The sequence below is a fragment of the Schistocerca piceifrons genome, chromosome 3, assembly GCF_021461385.2.
Source record: "Schistocerca piceifrons isolate TAMUIC-IGC-003096 chromosome 3, iqSchPice1.1, whole genome shotgun sequence".
Taxonomy (NCBI): domain Eukaryota; kingdom Metazoa; phylum Arthropoda; class Insecta; order Orthoptera; family Acrididae; genus Schistocerca; species Schistocerca piceifrons.
The window spans coordinates 893,787,082-893,811,655 of NC_060140.1; the positions used below are offsets into that span (position 1 = coordinate 893,787,082).

At 41.2% G+C, this 24,574-nt stretch overlaps 1 protein-coding gene across 4 annotated transcripts in view; it reads left to right on the plus strand.

Annotated features, from left to right (window-relative positions):
* Positions 1–510: 510 nt before the first annotated feature.
* Positions 511–24,574, plus strand: part of LOC124789781 (heterochromatin protein 1-like) — a 154,578-nt gene continuing 130,514 nt past the window's right edge. For 3 of the 4 annotated variants that reach the window (XM_047257246.1, XM_047257247.1, XM_047257249.1), the window contains exon 1: positions 512–882. In XM_047257246.1, the coding sequence (XP_047113202.1) occupies positions 634–882 (249 nt within the window). In that variant the 5' untranslated portion in view covers positions 512–633. Of the gene's footprint in view, positions 883–24,574 lie in introns of all 4 variants that reach the window. The other variant, XM_047257248.1, reaches the window with a different exon arrangement.

The following is a 24,574-nucleotide window of genomic DNA, read 5'->3' on the forward strand; positions in this document are numbered from 1 at the left end:
GTATTATTTCAAAAAGATCAGTTTTTTAACTTCTTGAACGTTATCGCACAACAAAACAGAAGTACAGTGCTGGAAAGTGTACTTAATTGTATTTGTACGAACGTAGATTGAACATACGATGCTGGTCAGATCATTTTGTGTTACTCGTTTCTACTTGTTACGGGCTACTTCCAAGTTTCAATATTATGGACGTAGAAGCTCAAACTGTAATACTGTGCTCATTTTCTCAATGTGTTTCTTCCACATTCCAACGTCTTCTTCCATTTCTGATTTCTCAACAGAGATAACGTTACTAGAAGTTTCATACAAAATCTCCATAACTTCTGAGTAGCGCCAATGAATCGGTGCAAACACACTGCTTTACTGGCATTTGTGAAATAAAATTAAATAAAATATTTACTCCTTAGTTCAACTTCATATAAACATTTCTGGTCTTGATTTGCACAACACTTACCGTAAATGACCCTTTTGGAGCCACAAAATTAAATGTTGACATCTAGTTTCACCATTGGTTATTGGTGTCACGTGATCTTTGTTCTGAGGAGTTGTTTGGCGTGTGTTGAGTTTGTGTTTGGAGTTTCGGTTTAGAGAGGTGAACAATAGTTTTTGTTTGTAGGCAATTGTTTTAATACGATGCGGAGGGCGGCAGCAGTAAGAGCAAGACAACGCAAACTTAGGGAAGAAAATGCTAATCAAGAGGCAGAATCTGTAACTACGACAGAAGACAGTACTCCCAAAGCGGCAACAAATACAAAAGGCGGGAGGAACCGAAAGGCAGGCGTTAGTAAACAAAAGGAAACGGATACAGAAAGCGAGAGCCAGAGCGTCGAACATAAAGAAGGGCAGTCGGCGGATGGTGATTCCTCAGAAGAACAATATGAGGTAAGCAGATGTGAGATATTATTATTACATGGTAGGCTATATTGTAATGTGATGGCTGCCGGCATGGATGGCGCCTCTCAGCTGTACATGACTTGGAGGAGTTTCGTTTTAGAACAGTGTAATCGATTGAGAGTAATTTGTAGGTACAAAAGATTTTATTTCTGTACTGTCGTCACCATAGCCTTAATAGCAGGCGTGTTAAGAGTATAATTTTCAGACCGTTATCTAAAACAGCGCTTGTTGATTTCCCGGATTAGACATTTCTTTTTCAGCAACTCACCTAGTTTTGTTCAACATTGACTTCAAGCTTGAATTTGGAATTCGTAAGCATAGTGTTAATACACCTCAAAGTAAGTTAAAAGTTTTGTGCGCCGTAGTCAAATTTCCCTACGCTTTAGTACATCAAACCATTTTCGAAATTAACCTTAAACACAAATGGCGTCAAGTATAGCGAGAGGTTATTCATACACGGAAAGGTGAACATACAAGTCCAAGATTTCCGTCTAAAGGCAAAGTTAGTGACTGAAATTGCGGGTTGGGAAAAAATGTAGTTACCCCTATATGTAGACTAACCTGTTGAGCCAGTGATAGAAAACTAAATCCAACACTGACATTCGCTTAAACCACGATGTTTATGGCCGGTAGTAGTTACCAGTGGTGAAAAAATTAGTCTACTTCTGTAAATACAGAGAATTAAAAATTTGCTACTGATCTGTGTTTCAGTATGTATCATCCGTGGAAGAAAGAGTGTAACACAGATTTCCTGCTGGGTAGTCAAGTCAATGGTACAAATATATGAAACAGTGAAAAGGGTTGTTCCTTGCCAAGTGATCTAACTCCCTTGCCGACTTTGTGAAATTTGGTGTATAGATTCCAATACTTATTAAGCATAACTATGCAAATTTTTGGTCTTGATTTGTAGCCTAATATTAGAGATGTTCCACTCGTTCAAGTGATGGGGCGATAACATACTTTGCATCGTTCAGAATTTTTATTCACCTTTGTAGTTGTTAGTGTGTTCTACCCTGAAACTTGTTGCTAAGGGTACCAACAGTCTTGTAGATAACAGGATTCAAAGTTGAATTTTCTGTGTACCATAGCCACTCCAATTTGAGGAAAAAATTCCTAGCCATTGAGGTGTTTCAAACCAAAAGCTCCAAGAAGACATCCTGGTGTAAGTCCTGGGCATTACATTTACTTGGTTTCAGAGATATTTTAAGGTAAAGAACTATGTTTGAGGGCCTATATGGGCAACTCTATGAATAATGGATGACAATTGCTGAATTATTTATTTTCATTTTATTTATTTATTTATTGCACTTGAAAGATAAAAAAACGAAACATCATTATGAAGGACAAATGCTTTCACAGCATTTGTGTATATAAACAAAGAAATATAATTTACCTTGTGTAACAGTTTGTTTCATTTGTATTGTGATAATTTCTGGTAATGAAATTACATGATTCAGACATATGTGGTTTTCTCATTCATAAAGAAAATAATTCAGCTCACCCCTTTCTTATAAAAATTCACAAATTCTTTTGTGGAGAAGAATAAATGCCACGGAGGCTTGTTGTGAGGCACATTGAGAACGTGCTGTAACCAAACAAGTGACATTATCATCCAAATCAGGCCACAAAACATGACAACAAGCTAATCCCTTGGTGCATGAAACCCCTGCAGTGATTAGCGTGCAGCAGCTGCAAGATCTCCAAACATAAAGTCAAGGGAACCACTACGCAAGGAGCTGAAATGTCCGCATCAAAGAGTAGAACACCATCCACAACAGAGAAACGACGCCAAAACACACAGTAGTTACGGAGGGGGTCAGATGCCTGCGATGGAGGCCCTCAAGCCAGCCATATTGTGCACAATATATCACTTTCTGTAAAATCGGATCGGATCAGCACTAGCCTGCATGACCTGAGCGCTAGTGATTGGAAAACTGTTGACAGTTTGTTGAGTGCATTCATCAATGTGGAAACAGTAACTCCTTCCAATCAAAAACTGGGTCTGGACCAGCTGGAAGACAGCAGAGCATGTCAGCATTTGCATGTTTAGCCATGGGGCGAAGTGAATCTCGTAGTTGTACCAAGAGAGGAACAGTGCCCAAAGTTGAAGGCAATGTGGTGCTTTGTCTGGCAATGATGCTGAGCAGTTAAATTGTGAAACTAATGGCTTGTGATCCATGGTGAGATGAAATTTACGCCTTACGGGAGAATGTGGAACTTCTTTAAGGCGTAAACAATGGTAAGGCCTTCTCTCTCTATTTCTGAATATCTAGTATGAGGCGAATTAAGTGTCCTCGACGCATATGCAACAGGCGGTTAAGAGCCATCACAATATTTATAGACTAACACTGCTCCCAGCCAATGCTGGAATGCTTCTGTTACTAACACTAAATCGTTAATCAGTTGTAGGTTATGAGGCAAGATGCAGATTGTATATTATAGACTTCAGTTTGGAAAATATCATTTCAGATACCTGCAACCAGTGGAAAGACGTCCCATGATGCAGCAAGGCATGTAACAATTGTGCAACTGAGGCTTCTCCCAATAAAAACTTAATAATAGCAAGCAATCTTATCTTAGAAAGAACCTAATCTTACCTTAAAAATAACCTAGAGTTCCTTTACTGATGTCGGATGCGGAAGAGCCACAACAGCAGAGACATTGTGATGAATGGGTTTCATTCCAGCACTAGAAACCTTAAACCAAGATAAACAATAGAAGACTGGAAGAAGCACCACTTTTCCAAATTGCATTTTGCCCCGCGGTCTCTATCACCGAAAAGGGCATACGTAAGCTATTGAGATGTTCAGCAATGGAGGAGCCAGAGACCACAATATCATCATGATAATTGGCACAGCCAGACACCAGTGCCTAACAGTAACTGCAAGTATTGATACACATTAAAAGGCATGTTAACAACCAAGAGCCATTGAGAGTCAACATCAACGGAAGCTGCAGATATGGAGAGATCGATCTTGGAAAAACACCGACCACCAGTGAGCTTAGCAAAACGTTTGTCAGGACGCGGCAAGGGATACATGTCAATGACAGACTGAGCATTCGCAGAAACTTTGAAATCACCAAGTAACCATCCTGACAGCTTCTTGATAATGACTAAGAGGGTAGCCCATCCGCCGGATTCAATTGGTTGGTTGACCCCGGAGGCCATGAGGCACTCAAGCTCTGCATTGACTTGGTTGTGAAGAGCCATCGGCTCCGGGCGAGCTCGAAAGAAACGGGGTCTGGCTGAAGGTTCGATGGTGGTGTGGGCTTTGAAATTAGTGACACAACCCAAACCCACAGAAAACGGTGGAAAAGTCAGAGCACAAAGAGTAGAGTTGATCAGAGATGAGATCAACTGCATCAGAAGTAGTAAACCCAAATTTTCCATTTTCATTATTCACTACCAGAATAGTCAGCAGATGAACCATAGATTTCTATGTGACTGGGGCCAAGAAACTACCTAATATCGGAATGCTTTGTGTATCGTAGGTGACTAATGTACGTGACAGGCACTAGAGGAGGAGAACCCAAGTCCAAGTCCACACACAGGAGCAGTGTGACTCGTTTTGTTGCACTGGTGGCAAACGGCCCACCACTTAGGGAAATCCAGCCTACCATGAGTGACAAAACATCCAGACAAGTGGGAAGGGTGGGGCACTTACTTATTGTTTGTTACCTGGCTTTCTGTGCTGCTGCTGCTGCGAGCATGGCTGCTGTAATAAAGTGGACCAGCCATCGTGGGGTTTTGCTCGTGCGTGGATTGCTGCCACCATTTTGTCCCCCCGTGAACCATCTGAAAAACGATGGGGGGAAGCAGGTTGAACTTCTGCAACCTCACAGCACAATTAAATTTGAGTACGCACAGCCCTCAAAACATCAAATCATTGTATAGTAGTCAGGACATTGGCGAGAAGGGATTCACATTGAAGAGCCCACTCACGACCCTCTCAATGATTGCATTTTGTCCATATACAACTGCTTATGTACATCAGTGACAAAGTGAGAAGAGAGTGAAGACTAATCCTGCAAGGGGGCCAATTGGCAAAGGAGTTGATACATACAAGGCTATAACCAGTTCAAAAAGAAAGCATGGCATAGTTTAACATCAAGCAATCCGAATGCATGAAAGTGATGTTGCAACCATTTTTTTTTTAGGCTTCCCATTCTTCGACAGACTCATTGTAACCCAGAAACAACAGAGGATAAATGATCGGAATAGTGTCAAGCAAAACAGGAGGTGCAAGGGGCAACGTAGCTGGCTACGTAGATTGAGATGGACTGGAACTGCTAAAACAGAGATAGGTGTTTGCAATACCAGGGTTAGATTGTGTGGCACTGTGGCAGATGCCTCCAGATGTTGACTGAGATGCTGCATCGCTGCAATAAGAACCCCTAACTGATCGACCAGTCAGCGTAAAATCTTGTCAGTAACGCCTTCAGACCAACCAGAGTCCGCAGCTCGTGGTCTCGCGGTTGCATTCTCGCTTCCAGAGTACGGGGTCCTGGGTTTGATTCTCAGCAGGGTCAGGGATTTTCACCTGCCTTGAGAGGACTGGGTGTTTGTGTTGTCCTCATCATTTTATCATCATCCAGGAAAGTGGCAAAATTGGACTGAGCAAAGGTTGAGACATTCTACAGGCACTGATAAACACGCAGTTGAGCGCCCCAGAAACCAATCATCATCATCAGATCAACCAGAGACTGAAACCACATGGAACTGCTAAAACAGAGATAGGTGTTTGCAATACCAGGGTTAGATTGTGTGGCACTGTGGCAGATGCCTCCAGATGTTGACTGAGATGCTGCATCGCTGCAATAAGAACCCCTAACTGATCGACCAGTCAGCGTAAAATCTTGTCAGTAACGCCTTCAGACCAACCAGAGTCCGCAGCTCGTGGTCTCGCGGTTGCATTCTCGCTTCCAGAGTACGGGGTCCTGGGTTTGATTCTCAGCAGGGTCAGGGATTTTCACCTGCCTTGAGAGGACTGGGTGTTTGTGTTGTCCTCATCATTTTATCATCATCCAGGAAAGTGGCAAAATTGGACTGAGCAAAGGTTGAGAAATTCTACAGGCACTGATAAACACGCAGTTGAGCGCCCCAGAAACCAATCATCATCATCAGATCAACCAGAGACTGAAACCACATGGAGAACAATCCTCCACCTGTCATCACTTGTGTTGTAACTTGGACACACAGCCAAGAATGTTAGGACAACTTTATTAGACTGTGGCATTTATGCCAGTCACTATAACATACACTAAACATAATAAGTAAGGCAAAGTACGCAAGCAGTAATAACATAACTGAGCACGAATGTAGCACAGCGGGGTTTAGACACTCGTCATGGCGGTCTGTATCAGAAGTTCACAGTAGTGCTCCTTCACGGCGCAGTGGCTTCCAGATGTGTGCGCATTACTTCATTACTCCTTGTCATTTAAAGGACTATTCCCAAAAATCCCATGAAAAAAAGAGGTCAAAATTTCATATTGGGATATAGAACTGCAAGGAGTTTATTTTTTATTTTTATTTATTTATTTTTTGCCGCCGCCCCCCCCCCCCCCCCCCCCCCCCAAAAAAAGTAGTTTCTGACTGTCTTTACTTTTAAATATATCTGAAACTAAGTAACTGTAATATCTAAGGCTTTGTTTTTTCTAATCATGGAGTGATTTACTTTCTTAGAAAAAGAAGCATTACTAAAGCTCTTTGTTTGTTAAAAATTGCTGGCCAAACTTTGAATAACATTTGGACTGAGGAATGTCACAGCTTTGAGTGACCACGGTAACTAGATGGTTCAACTATGCATCGTGCAATCCGTATATTGGCTACTATACTTAGGAGTGAGTTGATGCAGCAAATTTCACAGGAAGATTACCAACTTATCTCAAAAATTACAAAAAAAAATAAAATATTGTGCTGCACCATAGAGCCTTCAAGTAAAATTAGGGCCTTATAATCTACTACTATATGCGCGATGTAACCTGGTAGTTGTTTTGGGTGGGGTCATTGGGACTGTGAGCATAAGATCCTGCTTAACAATGTGCTGTGACGACTGGGGGGGGGGGGGGGAGGAGCCTTGCTGCCTTCTCACAAGGAACGCAGCACACTGGAACGTACATTGTGTTCAGAATGGCCCTATTATAATGCTACACTGCTAAGGCATTGCACATTGTGATCTGGTAATGATCCGCAACTGGTGGAACAAATCTCTACTGACCTGAAGTAATACTATGTATATTAATTTCTTCGCTCTCTCAAAAGTCGAGTTATATTGTGCTTGTAGTACCTGTTGAGCATTTCATTCTGGCAAGCATTTTCATTGTGACACACGCTAAAATGTATGGCAGTTTCAGGTATCTCGTAGTTTGCCCACCCCTTTGTGACTATACTAGTGTTTTTTTCATTGTGAGGATAGGTTGGTGGAGAGCAGATTACGTACAACTGTTTTGTGGTATTTTCAAGGATGTTTGTTAGAAGAAGGAATGAAAAGAAGATTGCGGTTTGAAGTCAGCAGTGAGGTTGTCACAAATGGAGCACACTTTAAAGGAAATATGGGGAAGGAAATTTCAACCATATGTCCTTTTTTTCAATGGAATTACCCCAACATTTGTCTTCAGTGATGCAAGTAAACCACATAAAACTAAAATCTGGATAGCCTGATCACATTCCTGTTACATTTTGGCGTGAAGACTGTTCCACATTACGCTGAAATATACGTGAAGCTGCATCTTTCAGGTTGAGATAGAATATAAGTCTATCATTGATGTTTTTGTCTTAAGTCCAAAGAGTAGTTTGATAAAACTCTCAATGATAGTCTATCCTGTACAAGGCACATCATCTCTGCATCACTACTGTAACCTATATCCATTTGAATGTGCCTGCAGTAATCAGGCCTTGGTCTCACTCTTACTTCCCATTACCTAACTGAAGATTCCTTGATGTCTCAGAATGTGTGGAATCCTGCCTTGTAGTGAAATTGTGTTATCAATTTCTTTTCTCCTCGGTTCGATTTAATACCGTCTCATTATTTATCTGGTCTACACACACAATTGCCAGCATTATTCAATAGCACAGTATATCAGAAGTGTATCATCCCGTGTTTGAACTGTTTATTGTCCATGTTCCACTTCCATACTAGTACCTATAGAAAATAATTCCCTACACTTAAATTTATGGTTGTCTGGTGAATCCAACAGTGCTCTCAGATTACTTGTCAGTATGTAAATTTTGGCTCCTCTTTGTGACTTTGAAGGTACGGAACTCGAGATTATAATAAACCATATGAAATGTGCTCGCTCGCTCTCTCTCTCTCTCTCTCTCTCTCTCTCTCTCTCTCTCTCTCTCTCTCTCTCTTTTTAAAATACTGTGTGGTAAGAGTATGAAATGGTTGCCTGAACTGTCAGTTCAGGAAGGGGCAACTTGCAATTGACCAACTGAAAAATTTAAAAATTTGTGTAATTGTTTAAATGCCCTGCTGCTGTAGTTGGAACTCACTGTGAGGGAGAAAACAGTGCATTTTTAGTTGTGTATGTGATTTTTCTAATACTGTAGAATATAGTTTTATTTTTTAGAATCCGTGTCGTAACAAGTTAGTGAAAGAGCACATTAACTGACCATGGTAAAATACTCTGGCTGTGAATCAATTCCAACACAATGGGATGTCCAACTTAGGCTGTAAACAAAACCTTGATGCACTTAAACTGAATGGATAACTCAGTTGGAGTCATTGGTATGTGGAGTACGAGACATACCTTTCCAGATGCTGGATCTTTGAGGGTAGTAGCTTCGATAAGAGTATTTTGCATAATTTTAATCTGTGAACCAGTAGCATTACAAAGCCTTGTACGATTAAGATTGCGTAGTAGTGTTCTAATTGCAAGCCATAAAGATAACTTTCCTAATATACAGATATTCTGTTCAAGGCCGATTATGAGGAAGAAACACAACAGCACATTGTTGTGTATACAATTTTTGTTTAAAATTATATGTATGGAAATACAATATACATGGAAGAAATAATTTGTCTATTTGTTTAAATATCCTACTATCACAGTAAAAACTATGTCGAATAAGGAAATGAAATAACACATTTTCACAGCGCAGCATTTTCTATCTCAGAGTTGATTTTGGTAGAAAACCTGTAAAAATATAGCCTACATCTGTCCGAATATTTATTGGAATATCATATAAAAATTTGATATAAATAGGGCAAGAACTTTTCAATTTTTTTGGAAACAACATTTCCCTTTATAAGTATATTGTGGGCTGTCCAGCATCCTGGAAAACTAGGAAAACCCAGGGAATTTTTGTATTTTATGTAAAATCCCTGCAAAATGTATTGTACCCAATTTTTCTTCGGGCAGAGACATTTGTTGCACCGTTCGACCTCAGCTTGTTGCTGTGCAACTGCCCACCACTGGTGTTTTGGTATCCCCCATTTACTCCCATTGCTGAGTGTAGCGGCCAGTCAGAATGGACTGGCTGTGGCCGATCAAGCTGAGCTGTGCTGAGGTTTGTTATTGACATGGAACAGCTTGTACATCAGTCGCTGCAACCTGGCCGAGCTTCCCTCGTTTGTTGTTGTGCTATGATTTTGTGCTTGTGTGATGCAATGTGACAAGTGAGGAACTGTGAAGAATGTTCAGTGTGGTTTGCATTTATATCTTTTCAGATGTAAGTATTGCTTTGTTTATTAACATGCTGTGTCATTTTAGGGAATTCGTGGCCTACTCAAATCCATTTATTTTGATCAGGGTTAGTAGGATATGAAAAGTTTACATACAGTGCATTGTTTTGGATGTATACCAGAAAATTAGTATTGTAGCCTGCGAACAGCTTTTGATCTGATTACTGTTGGGTGTGTGTAGGGCTAGTTATAGACCTTCAGTGGAAGACATAAAATAGTGGCATTAGAACACTAACACACATTAGGCTTTTGCTGTGTGGTGATTGCCCGAATTAATGTTGAGCTAATGCCTGCTATGGGAGCTGTCAGACACACATGGCTGGAGGGAGAGTAGGACTGTACAAATAGGGGGCAGGGCAGTGGGGCAGCACTTCTCATCATTTCTCTCATTACTGGCAAACATTTCCTATGGTATTGTGGGTTTCAGTTGCCACAACCTACTTTGTTACATGCACACAAGTAAACTATTATTTTCCTTTGCAGCCAGTCATGAAGGCACATAGGTGAGAGGGTGCGGTGAAGGTTACTTATAGGAAAGAAAGTAGCCTAGGTTGAGAGATTTTTAGTGGCTTTATGTCTTCATGAGCACTTGTTTAGGTGTGATCCTGTCTAAAACTCAAAGGTTCAGTAAAAGAAATGGAATCATGCATTCAACCCTCATTGGGCTGAGAATCCATAATTTTGTTGGGTTGCAGAATACATGCCTCAAAAATTCAGTTTGTTTGGAGCACACTCCGCAAAACGAACTTCTTCCTCAGCAATATGGGAGAGTAGGTCTTATCCACTCGCACAAGGGGAAAGAGAACCACTGGGCTCGAGGCTGCTAGGAAGGTTATAGCGTCTGTATCCATGCCAATCAATGCAAACAGCCATATCTCCATTGCTGCTGCATCAGACATAGCCCTTGCGGTGCCGTTTGCCACTGATGGAAGCACTTAGCTGACAGTCAATTCTGACAATGGAAAGAACAGTTGTGATTATTCCCTTTACCCAGTAATTGCACTGGACAATAATTACCAATTTCAATGAAGAAAGGTAATGTTTCTAATTAGTCTCCATGTATTTTTAGTCTTCTGCAGCACAGACAGGGAGTGCATCATGCAGATCTGACATGTCTTCGTAACCAGGTCCTAGCCTGAGGCAGCCACATCTATACGATGGCCAATGATGCTAGATTATGCTCAGAATGGTACTGTGATGAAGGCACAAAGGCAGATATCTGTTTGTGTTTGATGGTTACTGTGAGACACAAGTCTCCTTGGTACATTGGCAGCCTTTTTAATCTCTTACTGGACGTGTTCCCTGACATGACATTAACTCCAAAGTGCAGCTTCAAAAGTAAAAAGTAAATTGGAGCACTGCATACACCGTGGGGACATTTTTCACTCAACTACATTGGATTTGTTGTGAATTTGAAAGAGGTGAGCCAAAACCAGCAGATGGATCTGCTTGTACATTTCTGAGATAGTGAGTTGGCCCAGGTTTCGAGCAGATACTTCACTTCAATGTTCTTGAGAAAAAATGTTGCAAGATTTAGTTGAAGGATTTGAGACAAATTTAAGGTATGCGTCTTCACGTTTTCGCGGCGTAAAGACTGTTCCATAAAATATTGGGTGTGCAGCCACATAAATTCAGTTTCTTTTTCTAATATTTCGGCTGAATACCGTCCAGTCATCTTCAGAGTGAGCTGAGGTGACTAACACTCCAGTACTTGCTTCGTCCCTTTAAACTAGCTGACTGAACCACTGTGTATGTTTCCAAAGATACACAAGGCGCCATAGATGTTGATAGGTGGCAAAGAGGTGTAACATATGCATGGAAATTAAATCTATGGCTGCACAGTCGATCCACATGGTGATATCGATGTGTCACGAAGAGCTGTACCGTTGCGATGTCTTTGTGATTTAATTACAGAAATTTCCGGAGTCCATGCTATCTCTCTTAATTAAATTTGTCGCCAACCGAATTTCAATTGCTTCTTTCTCTACTGAGTCCCAGAAAGATGAAGTCTAGGATAAAATTTTGACATTATCATACACCATAGAGTGCCCAATGCAAATAGTGCTCTGCCACCACAGATATATTAGGTTGTAAGAGTCAGGTGTACCTGCGGTGTTTTGTGCATCTCTCCTGAACTGTATGTGTCATCTGTTTGATGTATGAATGGCCACACTCACAGGGGATCTTATAAACTCCAGGCTTCCGGAGCACCAAATCATCTTTAACAGAGCCCAGGAGTGCTGCAGCCTTTGGTGGAAGGCGAAAAATTACTGTCACATGATGTTTCCTGAGGATCCGTCCTGTTTCTGATGAAAGGCTTCCCACGTATGGCAGGAAAGCCATGGATTTAAAACTTTCCGTGTCTTCTTTCGCTTTTCGTGTGCCCACTGTTGATTTCATTTGAGAGCCACGGTTACTCTCCACAGCAGATACGTAAGGCACTACAAATGAAATCGACAGTGGGCACAAGAAATGTGGAAGAAGACACGGAAAGCTTTAAATCCATAGCTTTCCTGCAAGTGATTTTTCGCCCTCCACCAAAGACTACAGCACTCCTGGGTTCTGTTAAAGATGATTTGGCGCTTCAGAAGTCTGGGGTTTATAAGATCCCCTGTGAGTGTGGCCGTGCATACATCGGACAGATGACGCTTACAGTCCAGGAGAGAAGCACAGAGCACCACAGGTACACCCGTCTCTTACAACCTAATAAATTGCAGTGGCAAAGCACTGTATTTACACTGGACACTCTATGGTGTATGATAATGTTGAAATTTTATCCTAGACTTCATCTTTCTGGGACTCAGTAGTGAATGAAGCAATTGAAATTCGCTTGGCGACAAATTTAATTAATAGAGGTAGCAGCTTCAGCTTGGACAAATCATGGAATCTGGCAACTTGTGTAATTAAATCACAAAGACATCGCGGCGGTACAGCTCTCCGTGATATGGATGGACTGTGCACCCATAGAGTTAATTTCCATGCATATGTAACAACTCCTCGCCACCTATCAACATCTATGGCGGGTTGTGTATCTTTGGCTGCATAAGTAGTGCTTCGGTCCTAGAATTTAAAAGGATGGATCAAGTGCTGAAGCATTAGCCACCTCGGCTCACTCTGAAGATGGCTGGACTGTATCCAGCAAAAAAATTAGAAGAAGAAACTGAATTTATGCAGCTGCACGCCCGAAATTTTATGGAACAAATTTAAGGTAAATCTGAAATGGCAAGGTCGTAGTATCAACAAGAGAACTGAGAAAGAAGCTTTGAAGTCAAGGTTAATCCAGAGAACCCCACACATTTTAACTTAAAGAACATCTGGCATACATGTAGTGCATGGTACCTTTAAGATGGGTTGTTGTTGTGTTGGCTGGAACCTTATGTTTCTGAGGGCTTTATCTATGAGGGTAAGCAAAAAATTATCTGGACTTTTCCAGTAGTCATAGTGCGTTCCACAAATGTGTGCTTGCAGTTGGTGCTATGGTGGCAATTTGTGCCTCACTTGAGCATCATCGCAACAGAAGTGAGCCAGCAGTGGCAGAGCATAAACATGTCCGCTTCGCTAGCAGTTGGCTCAAAGCAAGAACAAAGGGCAGTGATAATATTTCTTTTGTCAGAACGATTGAAAGGGGCTGAAATTCGTCATAGACTATTACCACAGTACATGAACTTAGAACTTTCCGTCCATAAAGTTTGTTCGCGATGGGAGGCATGATGACTCACTGTAGAATACAAACTCTAACATCTTGATCTGCCAATGCTTACTCATCCGTTACAACTGAGAAGGCTTGTCATTTTTAGAAATGGAATGCAGCTTCAAAAATATTAGAAACGTATGTTTTGACAGAGCACAGAAAAAGTGTGTGACTGTGAAACTATTGCAGTCATTTGTTGCAGTTTATGTGAAAAACTATTCCTTGGGAGAGATCACATTCATACGAACACTTAAATCGGACAAGGAGGCATATCTCGCTCACTTACCAGGTGTACAATTAGATGCATCGGTAAGAGATTACTGTCAAATGACAAACATACTGTCACTAATGCCATGTATGAAACACCAGACATGTTTTGATAAATTTATTTATTTTTTTCTGGTGAAAGTAAATTCACTGCTTTTAGTACTCAAGTGAAACAATCAGTCCTGTGTGACAGTGGTCATTTTCTGATCATTCCACCCCTTCCTCAGTGTCACTCACCTGGATGTCCACCCCGATAGGCTCTCAACAATTCTGACTCGGGTGCTTTTGCGTCTTCCACTGCCCTAAGCTCCCTGCCATCTGGTGGTGTCAGTGCAGTTGTTCAGAGCACAACCACAGCCAGTCTGCCAGCAGCAGAGCAAACTTAGCACTCTCCTATTCTTCAAGATTCCCCCCTCCCCTCCCCAATTGGAAGACAGTACCCTGAAGGATATCTTTTGCTGTGTCTATCAGTCCATAGAGCTCCTCATTGTGTTTAAATGACCCCGTGCCCTGCACAGAAATAACACCACTGGGAACAGTATGTTTCTACTATTGGACAGGATACTTCTCCTTCACAGGTATGGGCAAAGGTTTTGACACCTCTGCGAACACCAGTCCCCACAGATGCTCTTGTTGTCTCCCTGCATGGTGTTTTGTACACTGACTCAGATGCTGTCACTGAACATTTTGCTTAGCATGTGCCTGAGCCTGTGTGTCTGAAAATTAACAGCCTGCATTCCGGGTCCTGAAACAGTGGGCACAGCGCATTCAGTTGCTTTTCAGTATATGCCATCTGGAACCAAATAATACCCGTGCAGTGAGTGGTAATTCCTCTGTGCCCTAACCCTTTGTCCTGGCACGGCTCAAATTTCTGTAGGTGGATTGCCAACATCACACACTTACCACCTGTATCTGGAGCAAGTGTGAGTTCTCACCTCAGTGGCGAGAAAGATTAATAGTTCCGGTACTGAAACAAGGTAAACAGTCTCTTAAGATGGACAGCTATCACCTAATTAGTCTCACTAATTGTCATCTTCTAATCACTCAGATGTATGACGAGGTGGTGGCTGTGTTGATACCTTGAGTCTTGGGGTCTTTTGGCTCTGTCCCGGGGCAGTTTTCACCAAGGCTGTTCTCCTGCTGACAATTTAATCTGCTAACTGAACAGTTTTCGGCCTGTGTCAACGCCCCCCACTGCCTTCTTTGACTTGGTAAAGGCTTAACACACAATATGGTGTCATCACCTTCTCATTACCCTACATGATTGATGTCTCTGGGGCCTGCTCCCAGTTTTTGTCTGGAACTTCGTGTCGCACAGTACTTACTGTGTTCAAGTTGGTGCTACTCACATTATCCCCCATATACAAGAGAGTTTGGTTCTGCAAGGCTCTGTATTGAGTGTGCATCTTTTTCTAGTTGCAGCTGAGGTTTCTAGTTGCAGCTGAGGGGTCTACAGTGTCACCCTCCCTGTTTGCTGACAGTTTTTGTATTTGCTATTGCTCCTCCACTGTGGGTGTTGCTGAATGCTAACTGCAGGCTACAAAAGGTGCAGTCCTGGGCATTCACACATCTTCCAGATTTCAGTCACCAGGACGTGGCATGCACTTATCTTAACTGTTATACTGTCTATCCATAAACCAAATGCTAGCTCAACAACCAATTGCACAACGTGGTGGAGTCATGTTGCTTTCAGGGGCTGATCTTCGATGCCCAATTGACGTGGCTTCCCCATCTTTACCAACTTAAGCGAATGTGCTGGTGAAACATTAATATTCTTCACAGTATCTGTAACACCCACTGGAGACTGCTCTCCACTTCTGTGGCTTTAGGTTATTTAATGCCAAGTGATCTAGAGGTTCCCACATAATTGTCATGGATTTTTGGTGAAATTTTGTATTAACAATTGCAGATCTTCTCAGTGAACATTGGTAAAATTTCTTGATCATTAATTCAGTGCTTTGGGAGATACTGTCATTTGTTTGACCCCATAGAGCAGCTGTCAGCAGTGTCCCTCTGAGCTTTTGGTCAAATTTGAGACATAATATCTCTGGTAATATTTTCTTGAGAGGAAGAAAACTAGGACACCTTGAACAACTTTCTGTGCTCTCTTAAGTGAAATAATAAAAAAAGTTCCTGAGCGATTTTCATAAGAATAATTTGAAGCAAAGTTGGCCGAAAAAAAGGGGGGGGGGAGTAATTGCGGGATACACGTAAAACCTTGCACATAATCCCGTCTTGATTATGGGAGTCTCGCATATGACTCAGCGTGGCCTTCAACATTGCATAAGCTGGATCAGCTACACCAGTGGGCCTTGACTTTATTTTGTTCACAGTACACTATACGACATAGCAAGTTCTCGTGGCACATTGACATAAGAGTTGATGATATTGAAAGGGGACCAACATAAGAGTTAGCAACAATATGAGAGACGCATCTAGCTTGCATGTAGCTTGTCTTCACGAGTCAGTTGTTTGTAGGCTCACAGTCCTAGCGCGTTGAGCATTGTGACATATTCTGAGATTGCTTTTTGGTTACACACATTCGAGGGTCACGCCAAAAGAAATGAACACAATTTTTCTAAAAATACAGTTTTCATTCTGCATGTGTGAAAGTTTTACAGTGTGTAGATACATCATTCCTGCTTGTTTTCAAATTTAGTTCAACCTGTTCGCGTGAGTGGCGCTGTCACAGCATGTCTTCAAGATGGCTGCTAAGATGGCTGCTACACTTGACATTTGTCAGAAGCAACGTGCTGTCATAGAATCCCTGTCCTGTGAAAACGAGACAGTGGGAAACATCCACAAGAGGTTGAAAAAGGTGTATGGAGATGCTGCTGTCAATCGTAGTACAGTTAGTCGTTGGGCAAGCAGGTTATGTGATGAAAGCGGGCATGGCAATATCGAGGATTGTCCTCGCAGCGGCAGGCTTTGTACTGCACACACTCCAGACAATGTGCAGAGAGTTAACGAATTGGTGACTGCTGACAGACGCATCACAGTGAACAAATTGTCACACTACGTTGGGATGGAGGAAGGAAGTGTTTGCAGAATACTGAAAGTGTTGGCGTTAAAAAAGGTTTGTGCCAGGTGGGTTCCCAGGATGTTGACAGTGGCTCACAAAGAAACAAGAAAAATGGTATGCATCGAACTTTTGGAACAGTACGAGAATGGTGGAGATGAATTTCTTGGGAGAATTGTGACAGGTGATGAAACATGGCTCCATTTTTCACCAGAGACAAAGGGCAATCAATGGAGTAGCATCATGCAAATTCCCCCAAGAAAAAAAAATTCAAAACCACACCTTCTGCTGGAAAAGTTATGGCTACGGTGTTCTTAGATTCCAAAGAACTATTGCTTGTAGACATCATGCCAAGTGGAACCACCATAAATTCTGATGCACATGTGAAGACACTGAAGAAGCTTAAAGCTCGACTGAGTCGTGTTCGACCACATCGGCAAAACCAGGATGTTTTGCTGTTGCACAACAATGCACGGCCACATGTCAGTCAAAAAACCATGGAAGCGATAGCAAAACTCAGATGGACAATACTGAGACACCTGCCTTACAGTCCTGACCTGGCTCCATGTGACTATCATCTCTTTGGGAAACTGAAAGACTCTCTTCATAGAACAAGGTTTGAAGATTGAGTCCCTTGTGCAAATGCCAAACAGTGGCTCCATCAGGTTGGTCCAAAATTTTACCATGCGGGTATACAGGCACTGGTTCCAAGATGGCGTAAGGCAGTTGAGAGGGATGGAAATTATGTGGAGAAATGAAAATATTGTTCCTAATGGATGTATCTACACACTAAAACTTTCAAACATGTCGAATAAAAGGTGGATTTTAAAAAAAAATAGTGTGCGTATCTTTTGGAGTGACCCTTGTATATACACTTTCCAATTAATGTGTAAATTTTTTAGTGTGGATAAGTGTTTTAGTAAAAGGGCAAAAGATGAAGGTGACTCAGTGACAGAAACAAATAACAGTAGCAAAAGTGAGAATGAACCAAATCCAAATGTAAGGCTTGTGAATGCAATTCAACCTACGAGGACATTTCATAAGTACCAAGAGTTATTTAAACATAGGATTTACCTTCAGTGGGCCAGAAAATTGTCTTTTACCAGAGTTTATCGTGTGGAGAAAAACTAAACAGTGAAGTCATGGTCTGTAGTAAATTGGAAAGACATTTAGGTAGCAAACATGGTCACTTATCTGGGAAATACAAGAACTATTTAGCCGATTGATTTCATCAGCAGAAAATCGAGCCTGTGGTATGGAGAGCAAAAGTGGCCATTTAGAAAGTTGCTGAAATAGTAGCAAGAAAATGCGGTCCAATACTGTTGCAGAGGATGTAATTTTTTCCAGCGTACAAGGAAGTAGTAAAATTGATGTCTGTGCAGGCACCGAGACGGAAATATCTTTGATTCCATTGTCAGAGATACTATTTCCTGACGAATTGATGGCCTGTCTTTGATACCCAGTGCAATTTTCCGAAAAGCTAAGTGATGGTCATGTATTTTCACCACAGCTTGGCGAGTAACTGATACGATAGTCGTGTCGTTTAAGAGAGCAAAAATAAAATTTCGTGATATCCAAACAGTGCCTTTTGGTGTGTAAAGTCCTAATTTAAAAGGTTTCTCATTACTGATAGATGTTTAGCTTGGTAAATTTGCCCTTGATTGTAATGTACATTGAAATTTTTGACAAAAGGACGTAAATTAATATGAACTTACCAAAATTTGTTCAAAAAGTGGTTTAGGTCTAATGAAATCTGTCACTATTGTCAAACACTGAAAACACATTATAAACAGTTTAAAAAGCTTTAGCGAACAATATTCATTATATCTTTCTTCAGTTCACTCCTCGGTGTCATTCTTCTTCTTGCTCCCTGACCTCTAATGTATCTTTATTGTTTCTCATTAGTATACACTTTCCCCAAAGCCTGTTGTTTCTTTAGCACATCTCTCTTTGGATTGTCCATGACGTGGCCACTTCAGTACTTGTATTGGTTCTTGAACAAACGTCCTTGTTCCTCATATTTTAAGTTTACAAGTAAGTGGGGGTTCATGTACTTTTTCAGACCAGTCTATCAGAAGTGAAGTTGCATTTGGGTGCACTGCAGGTGTTTCCCTTGCCTTCTTTTGTATCATCACCTTCATTCATCAATTTAGTTATCTTCTTTGACCTCTGATTTCATTTCTTCCTTGGTCTTCTGAGCATAAAAGTGTCTAACTCCATTTCATTAAATGTGAAACACGATAAACGTTGAATTTCTGGCAAAACAATATACGCCTTCTTCTGGGATTTTAGGAGCGTCAATTGGTAAAGAATGTGGTGGGGTTCTTCTGCCCAAGAGTATATCGATCTAATTGTAAACCAGCAGTGATAATAATTCTTTAGGACTGTATCTCTCAAATTTAAAATTGGCGCCACAAAACAAATGTTTGTTAGCCTCCACTTTTCAAGCTCTTTTGCATAAACATCCTCTGCAGAAGTGGCTGCTGACAGTTTCTGACATTCTGTCCACTCTGCTCTCTTAGCTGAAGCTCATATCTTAGATAAGAAACTGTTTGTACCTGGGGAAAAAGGCTATATGTGTGACATTAATGAAAATACACATTGATGCAAATGAATATTGCTGGTTTAAAAACTTCTATGAATATCAAAGAGAAAACTTATGGTTTCTATAGTATAGTCTTATCCCTAGAGCAGAAATACAAACAGAAATAATGATATGAAGGCACTTCTTGAAAGAAGACAATTTGCTATGAATTATACATCAGACATCAAAATACCATGAATCTGAAGTAGCTATTTACCAAGCAAAATAATGTAATTCTCATTTTTTGTAACTATAATTGGGAATTTCTAACCGAAACACAACTTAAAGCCCCCTCATTTTTTGGAAAATGAAGTCAGAAAATTTGACACGCACTACTGATATAAGTAAGAAATTTCAGTTCCCAAGTTTCATAAGATTTGCAGATGAGGATTCGATTATTGAACAATTTCCTTCATGTACTGAACTGCCCTCTGCATCAACTGGTTCAGAAATGTATAATTCTATATCTGGTTTGGAACAAAACAGGCTTACCAGGAAAAGCTGTCTTTCTGTTTACACACACCGCGCAACAGCAATGAGTTGAAGATTCAAAGCATTTGCTACAAGACAGAATAAGATTTCCTGACCGTAGGTTCAACACATTGCTTCATACATTGTGAGGCTCCGGTGATGTAGACTATTCGAACGTAACTTGAAAGTGTTTAGATTTGGTCATTAACATGGTAAATTACATTAAGCCTAGGGCTATTATGGAAAGACTCTTCAAACAATTGTGCCACGAAACAGGATCTCGACATGACAGTTTAGTTCTGTATGCTGACAAGCAAGATCTGCTGGTTGTCTTTAGAGGTAGAGCCCCCAAATCATATTTTGAATTGAGAAAATAGGTATTAAACTATTTAACCTCAGAAAGCCAGACTTTGCAGCTCAGCTGAATTCTGAGCTCCAGGGTGCAGAGGTAGCTTATTTGTCTGACAGTTTTTTTCCATTTAAATTAGCTGACTGACGGTATGCAAAGAAAAGAAAAAAATGTGCTCAAATCAGGTTATAAACTCTCTGGGTCCTTAAAAAAAAAACATAGAATATGGAAATAAAACATGGAAAAGAAAAATCTTATGATGTTTCATCTCACTTGCAAGGTAGATCCACACGGTTACATAACCTACAAACTCATTTTCTATGACCTCAGGGTCCTTGAGAATAACATGGCACAATATTTTCCCTGCCTCACTGCTGACAAATATAACTGAATATAAAGTCCGTGTGCTGTATTGCCACAATCCTCCACCATCGTTCCTCTGGAGGGGAAAGGGAACTCGCAAAACTTAGGACAGATCAAACACTTCAACTGCAATATGGTGAACTGTCTCTTATCAAGTTTTGAATATTGAAGAAGAAGATTACTCAGTAATAGTAGTGAAAGCAGTTAATACCCTGTTGCACTTTCTTTTTCCACTACCTATTTATGCGAGCTGGGATTTCCAGTACTAACCAGCACAAAACACAAGAAACATGAGAAACTTATCTCAGTTGAACAGAAAATGTGAGTGTGTTGTCTTCAGTTCCGTCACGACAGGCTCAAGTTTCTCATTGATAGCTCAAACTTGTAAGGTGCAAACAAATATGTGACCTGAAAATAAGTTTAAGTTCTGGAATGTATATTCTGTCATTCTTTTTTAAAAATAAATATTCAGTAAAATTATTTCAATTACTTTTGTTAGCAAAATCATAAATCCTCAGAAGTATCGTGCCACATGTGTTGAGAACCACAGTGATACATCATTGTAGTGTCTGACTTGTGAAAGTGTCTTTTGGGCCAGCCCTGTGAACAGCCTGCTAGCAGAGGCTGACGTTGCTCCACTACATATTGGATATTGAGCACTAATTTTAACGTCTACATCCTGTACGCATGACATCTTATGCCGCCACGACAGCAGTTCTAGCCCCATCAGCTCCCCCAACCTCAGTCACCTGTCAGAGCCAGAAGGCTACACCTGCCCCATTGATGGTGGGGGCACTTCCCTCCCTTTTACTCCTGCAGCACCTACTTCAGGAGCAACACCCCCCCCCCCCCCCCCCCCCCAACTATTCGGGACATCCGTCCCCACTTCTAAGACGGAGAAGCGCACAACTTCTTTGGCTGCTCTCACTAGGAAGGGGTCCCTTGGTTCACTCCCTTCCAGGTTTCTGCTAGTGGGAAAGATGACACCCGCCAGTGGCTGAAGAGCCCAAACGTAGCTGGTTGCAGGGCTTCACATTCATCCTCAGTCCCGGAGACTGAATCAGTGAAGTCCTCCCAGACAGGGAAACCCAAGGAACAGCGAGAGAAATCCAAAAGAAGGTCCCTAAGACCAAGGGAATTGCTGCCTCCAAACTCTGCGTCTGTGGATGAGGTGGAGATTCTGGCGTCCGATGAGGACCTAGATCTCGCCGAACCCTCAGACAAAATGGATATAGACTGCTCAGGTAAAAAGTCGGTGGCAGCAGGTGACCCTGAAGCATAAACTGCCTCATTGAATGTTCCATGCCTTCTCAGTCTCACGATAATGTCGTCATCCAGTGGAATTGCGGCGGTTTTTTCCACTGCCTGGCTGAGCTATGGCAACTGTTAAGCTTTACACCTGCTTTCTGCATTGCCCTCCAGAAAACCTGGTTCCCAGCAATGCGGACCCCTGTCCTCCTCGGCTATAAGGGATACTACAAAAACCATTGCAACTGTAATAGTGTCAGGTGGAGTTTGTGTTTATGTCCTAAACTCAGTCTATAGTGACACTGTGCCCTTCCAAACCTCTCTTGAAGCTGTGGCAGTCAGAATAAGGACGACACAGGAAATAACTGTCTGCAATGTGTATCTTCCTCCAGATGGCGTAGTATCCCTGAATGTATTCCCTGGAGCCTCTCTCAGCCTTTAAATAGCTCCGTGCTTGCATTCGCCAACTTATCAAACGACGAAAGCAGGAGTGTTGGGTGCCATATGTCACCTTCCCAAGGCTGGGCAAAGATCAAACGTGTTTTCAGGTAGCAGAACCCCAACAAGTGTTCCCAGTGTTAACATAAATGGCTTGTTTTCTACCAACGCAAATGCAATTGCTGACACTATGCTTGAGCCTCTGAATCAGAGAATTACCCCCCAGCCTTTCACATTCTCAAACGGCGGCTGGAAGGGAAAGTCCTCTCGTATACTACACGCCACAGTGAATCCTATAACGTCCCACTTACAGAGTGGGAGATCCTCAGTGCCCTTGCACATTGCCGTTCATTCAGAACCAGAACTTTACCTTAATGATGATCCATTCACTGTAGTGGAGACATTGATTCTTAGGACTGGTTTTAGACGCCCAATTGACTTGTCTTCCTCACCTTCGTCAAAAGTGCTGGCAGCACCTCAGTATCCTCTGCTGCCTGAGCAACACCAACTGGGGTGCAAATCGCTGTACGCTGCTGCAGCTCTACAGAGCCCTTGTTCAATCCCACCTTGATTACGGGAGTGTGGTTTATGGTTTGGCGGCGCCCTCAGCGTTGCATTTGCTTGACCCAGTGCACCATTGTGGCGTTTGCCTAGTGACAGTAGCTTTTAGGACAAGTCCGGTGACCAGCGTCCTTGTGGAAGCCGGAGTGCTTCCATTGCATGTTAGGTGTGCACAACTGCTGGCCAGTTACGTAGCACGTTTGTAATTCTCCTGCACATCCGAATCGCCATCTTCTTTTCCGACCCAAGGTGGTTCATCTCTCGCATTGGCAAGTGAAAATATTGTCTTCTTAGTAACATACAAAACTGTACCTTGATTAAGTTAATGAAATAACAACATCCATGCATGAATACTGTATATTATCATCTCTGTATATTGTCTCCGAACCAACTGGTGAAATATGAGACAAAATCTCCACATCTGCAAAATAAAATGAACATCACTAATAATCTAATTGTAAAATGTGAATAAAACAACACCTATTATTATTATAGTCTCACCTCAATGTCTTAAAGTTGAAAATACACAGCTTGTAATCTTGAAAACAGCACTCAGTAACACTGTCCAAGAAACAACTGTTTGCTTGGATGACACACAGACAGATGAGGTTACAATATGACTAGCGAACACGATGGATGCTACCTATTTGCCACTTCTCACAACTCACCACCAAGGTGCACACCAAGCCAATACACACAAAACAAGACACTAACAGCTGTACAGGTGATACATAAACACAATCATCTTACAAAGACAACACCAACAACTGTATTCAAACATTACAACATTGCTTACAGTTACATGGTAATCCAATGATATGAAATCAACGCAATAACATGAGCTCCTCACTAAATTTTGCATGTATACAAAAATCTATTACAAAATACTCATCACTTTAAAGACGGTGGGTACAGGTAACGTTTAACAACAGGGAATGAAACGAACAATATTGTCGTCGAAAGAATAGAATAATAATAATGGTAATCGAAAACCACCTAAGAACATTTTAATGCTGGTTACGTGAATATAAGTGTCGTCAACTAAATTTTGAAAATGATAATTTTGTTTATACAAATTTAATGATACAAAGCTCATTGCTTTTTCACCACATGCTATACCATATATAAATATGTTACTTATATTTCAGGTTCTCATAATTAATAGCAGAGTTATTTCATACTTCTTACATTCGATAATGGTGACAGCTTCACAGAAACTAGTCATGTAAACTTCCTGTAATTTTTGCAAATTTGGCTTGACTACTGTACAGAAGTCAAATAAATTTGATAAAACTTGCATTTAGTTGTGCTCCTTAAGACAGTCGTGTAGTTTCAGTGAAGTTGGAGTTAAGTTACCGAGTTACTTTTTCTTGGTCAGTAATCAATGTTTCACTTACTTTAAGTTTAATGTTACTAACACTGTTCCAAATTTATAAGAAGGGTAGTTGCTACACACCATATGACAGAGGTGCTGAGTATCAGATAGGCACAACGTAAGGACTGTCAAATATGTAAGCTTTCAGCCAAGAAGGCCTTCATTGGAATTAGACCTCATACACCCACTCACTCTTACAAATGCAATTCACATTCACATGACCACAGTCTCTTGCTGCCGAAGCCAGACTCTGAGTCTGACCTTGACAGCCAGGGGCTGTGGTGTGTGTGGGGAGGAGGGGGGCGAGGGTCTAATTCGAATGAAGGCCTTTTTGGCCAAAAGCTTACCTGTTTGATAGTTTTTTTTTTTTTTTTTTTTTGTTGTTTCTATCTATAACTCAGCATATCCGCCATATGGTAAGTAGCAACTATCCTTTTCATAATATTGTCAATATTCCATTCAGGAATTTCTGCTTTTTGATTATTGCTTTTTTTCCCAGCATTCACAAAATTTCTGAATATTGTTTTGTATGCAGAGAACTGCTTCTTAAATGCCAGATTTACAAATCTGACACTATAGCCCATGTTGCTAATTACTCTTCGGTTGGTTACTTTTGTTGGGGATGTA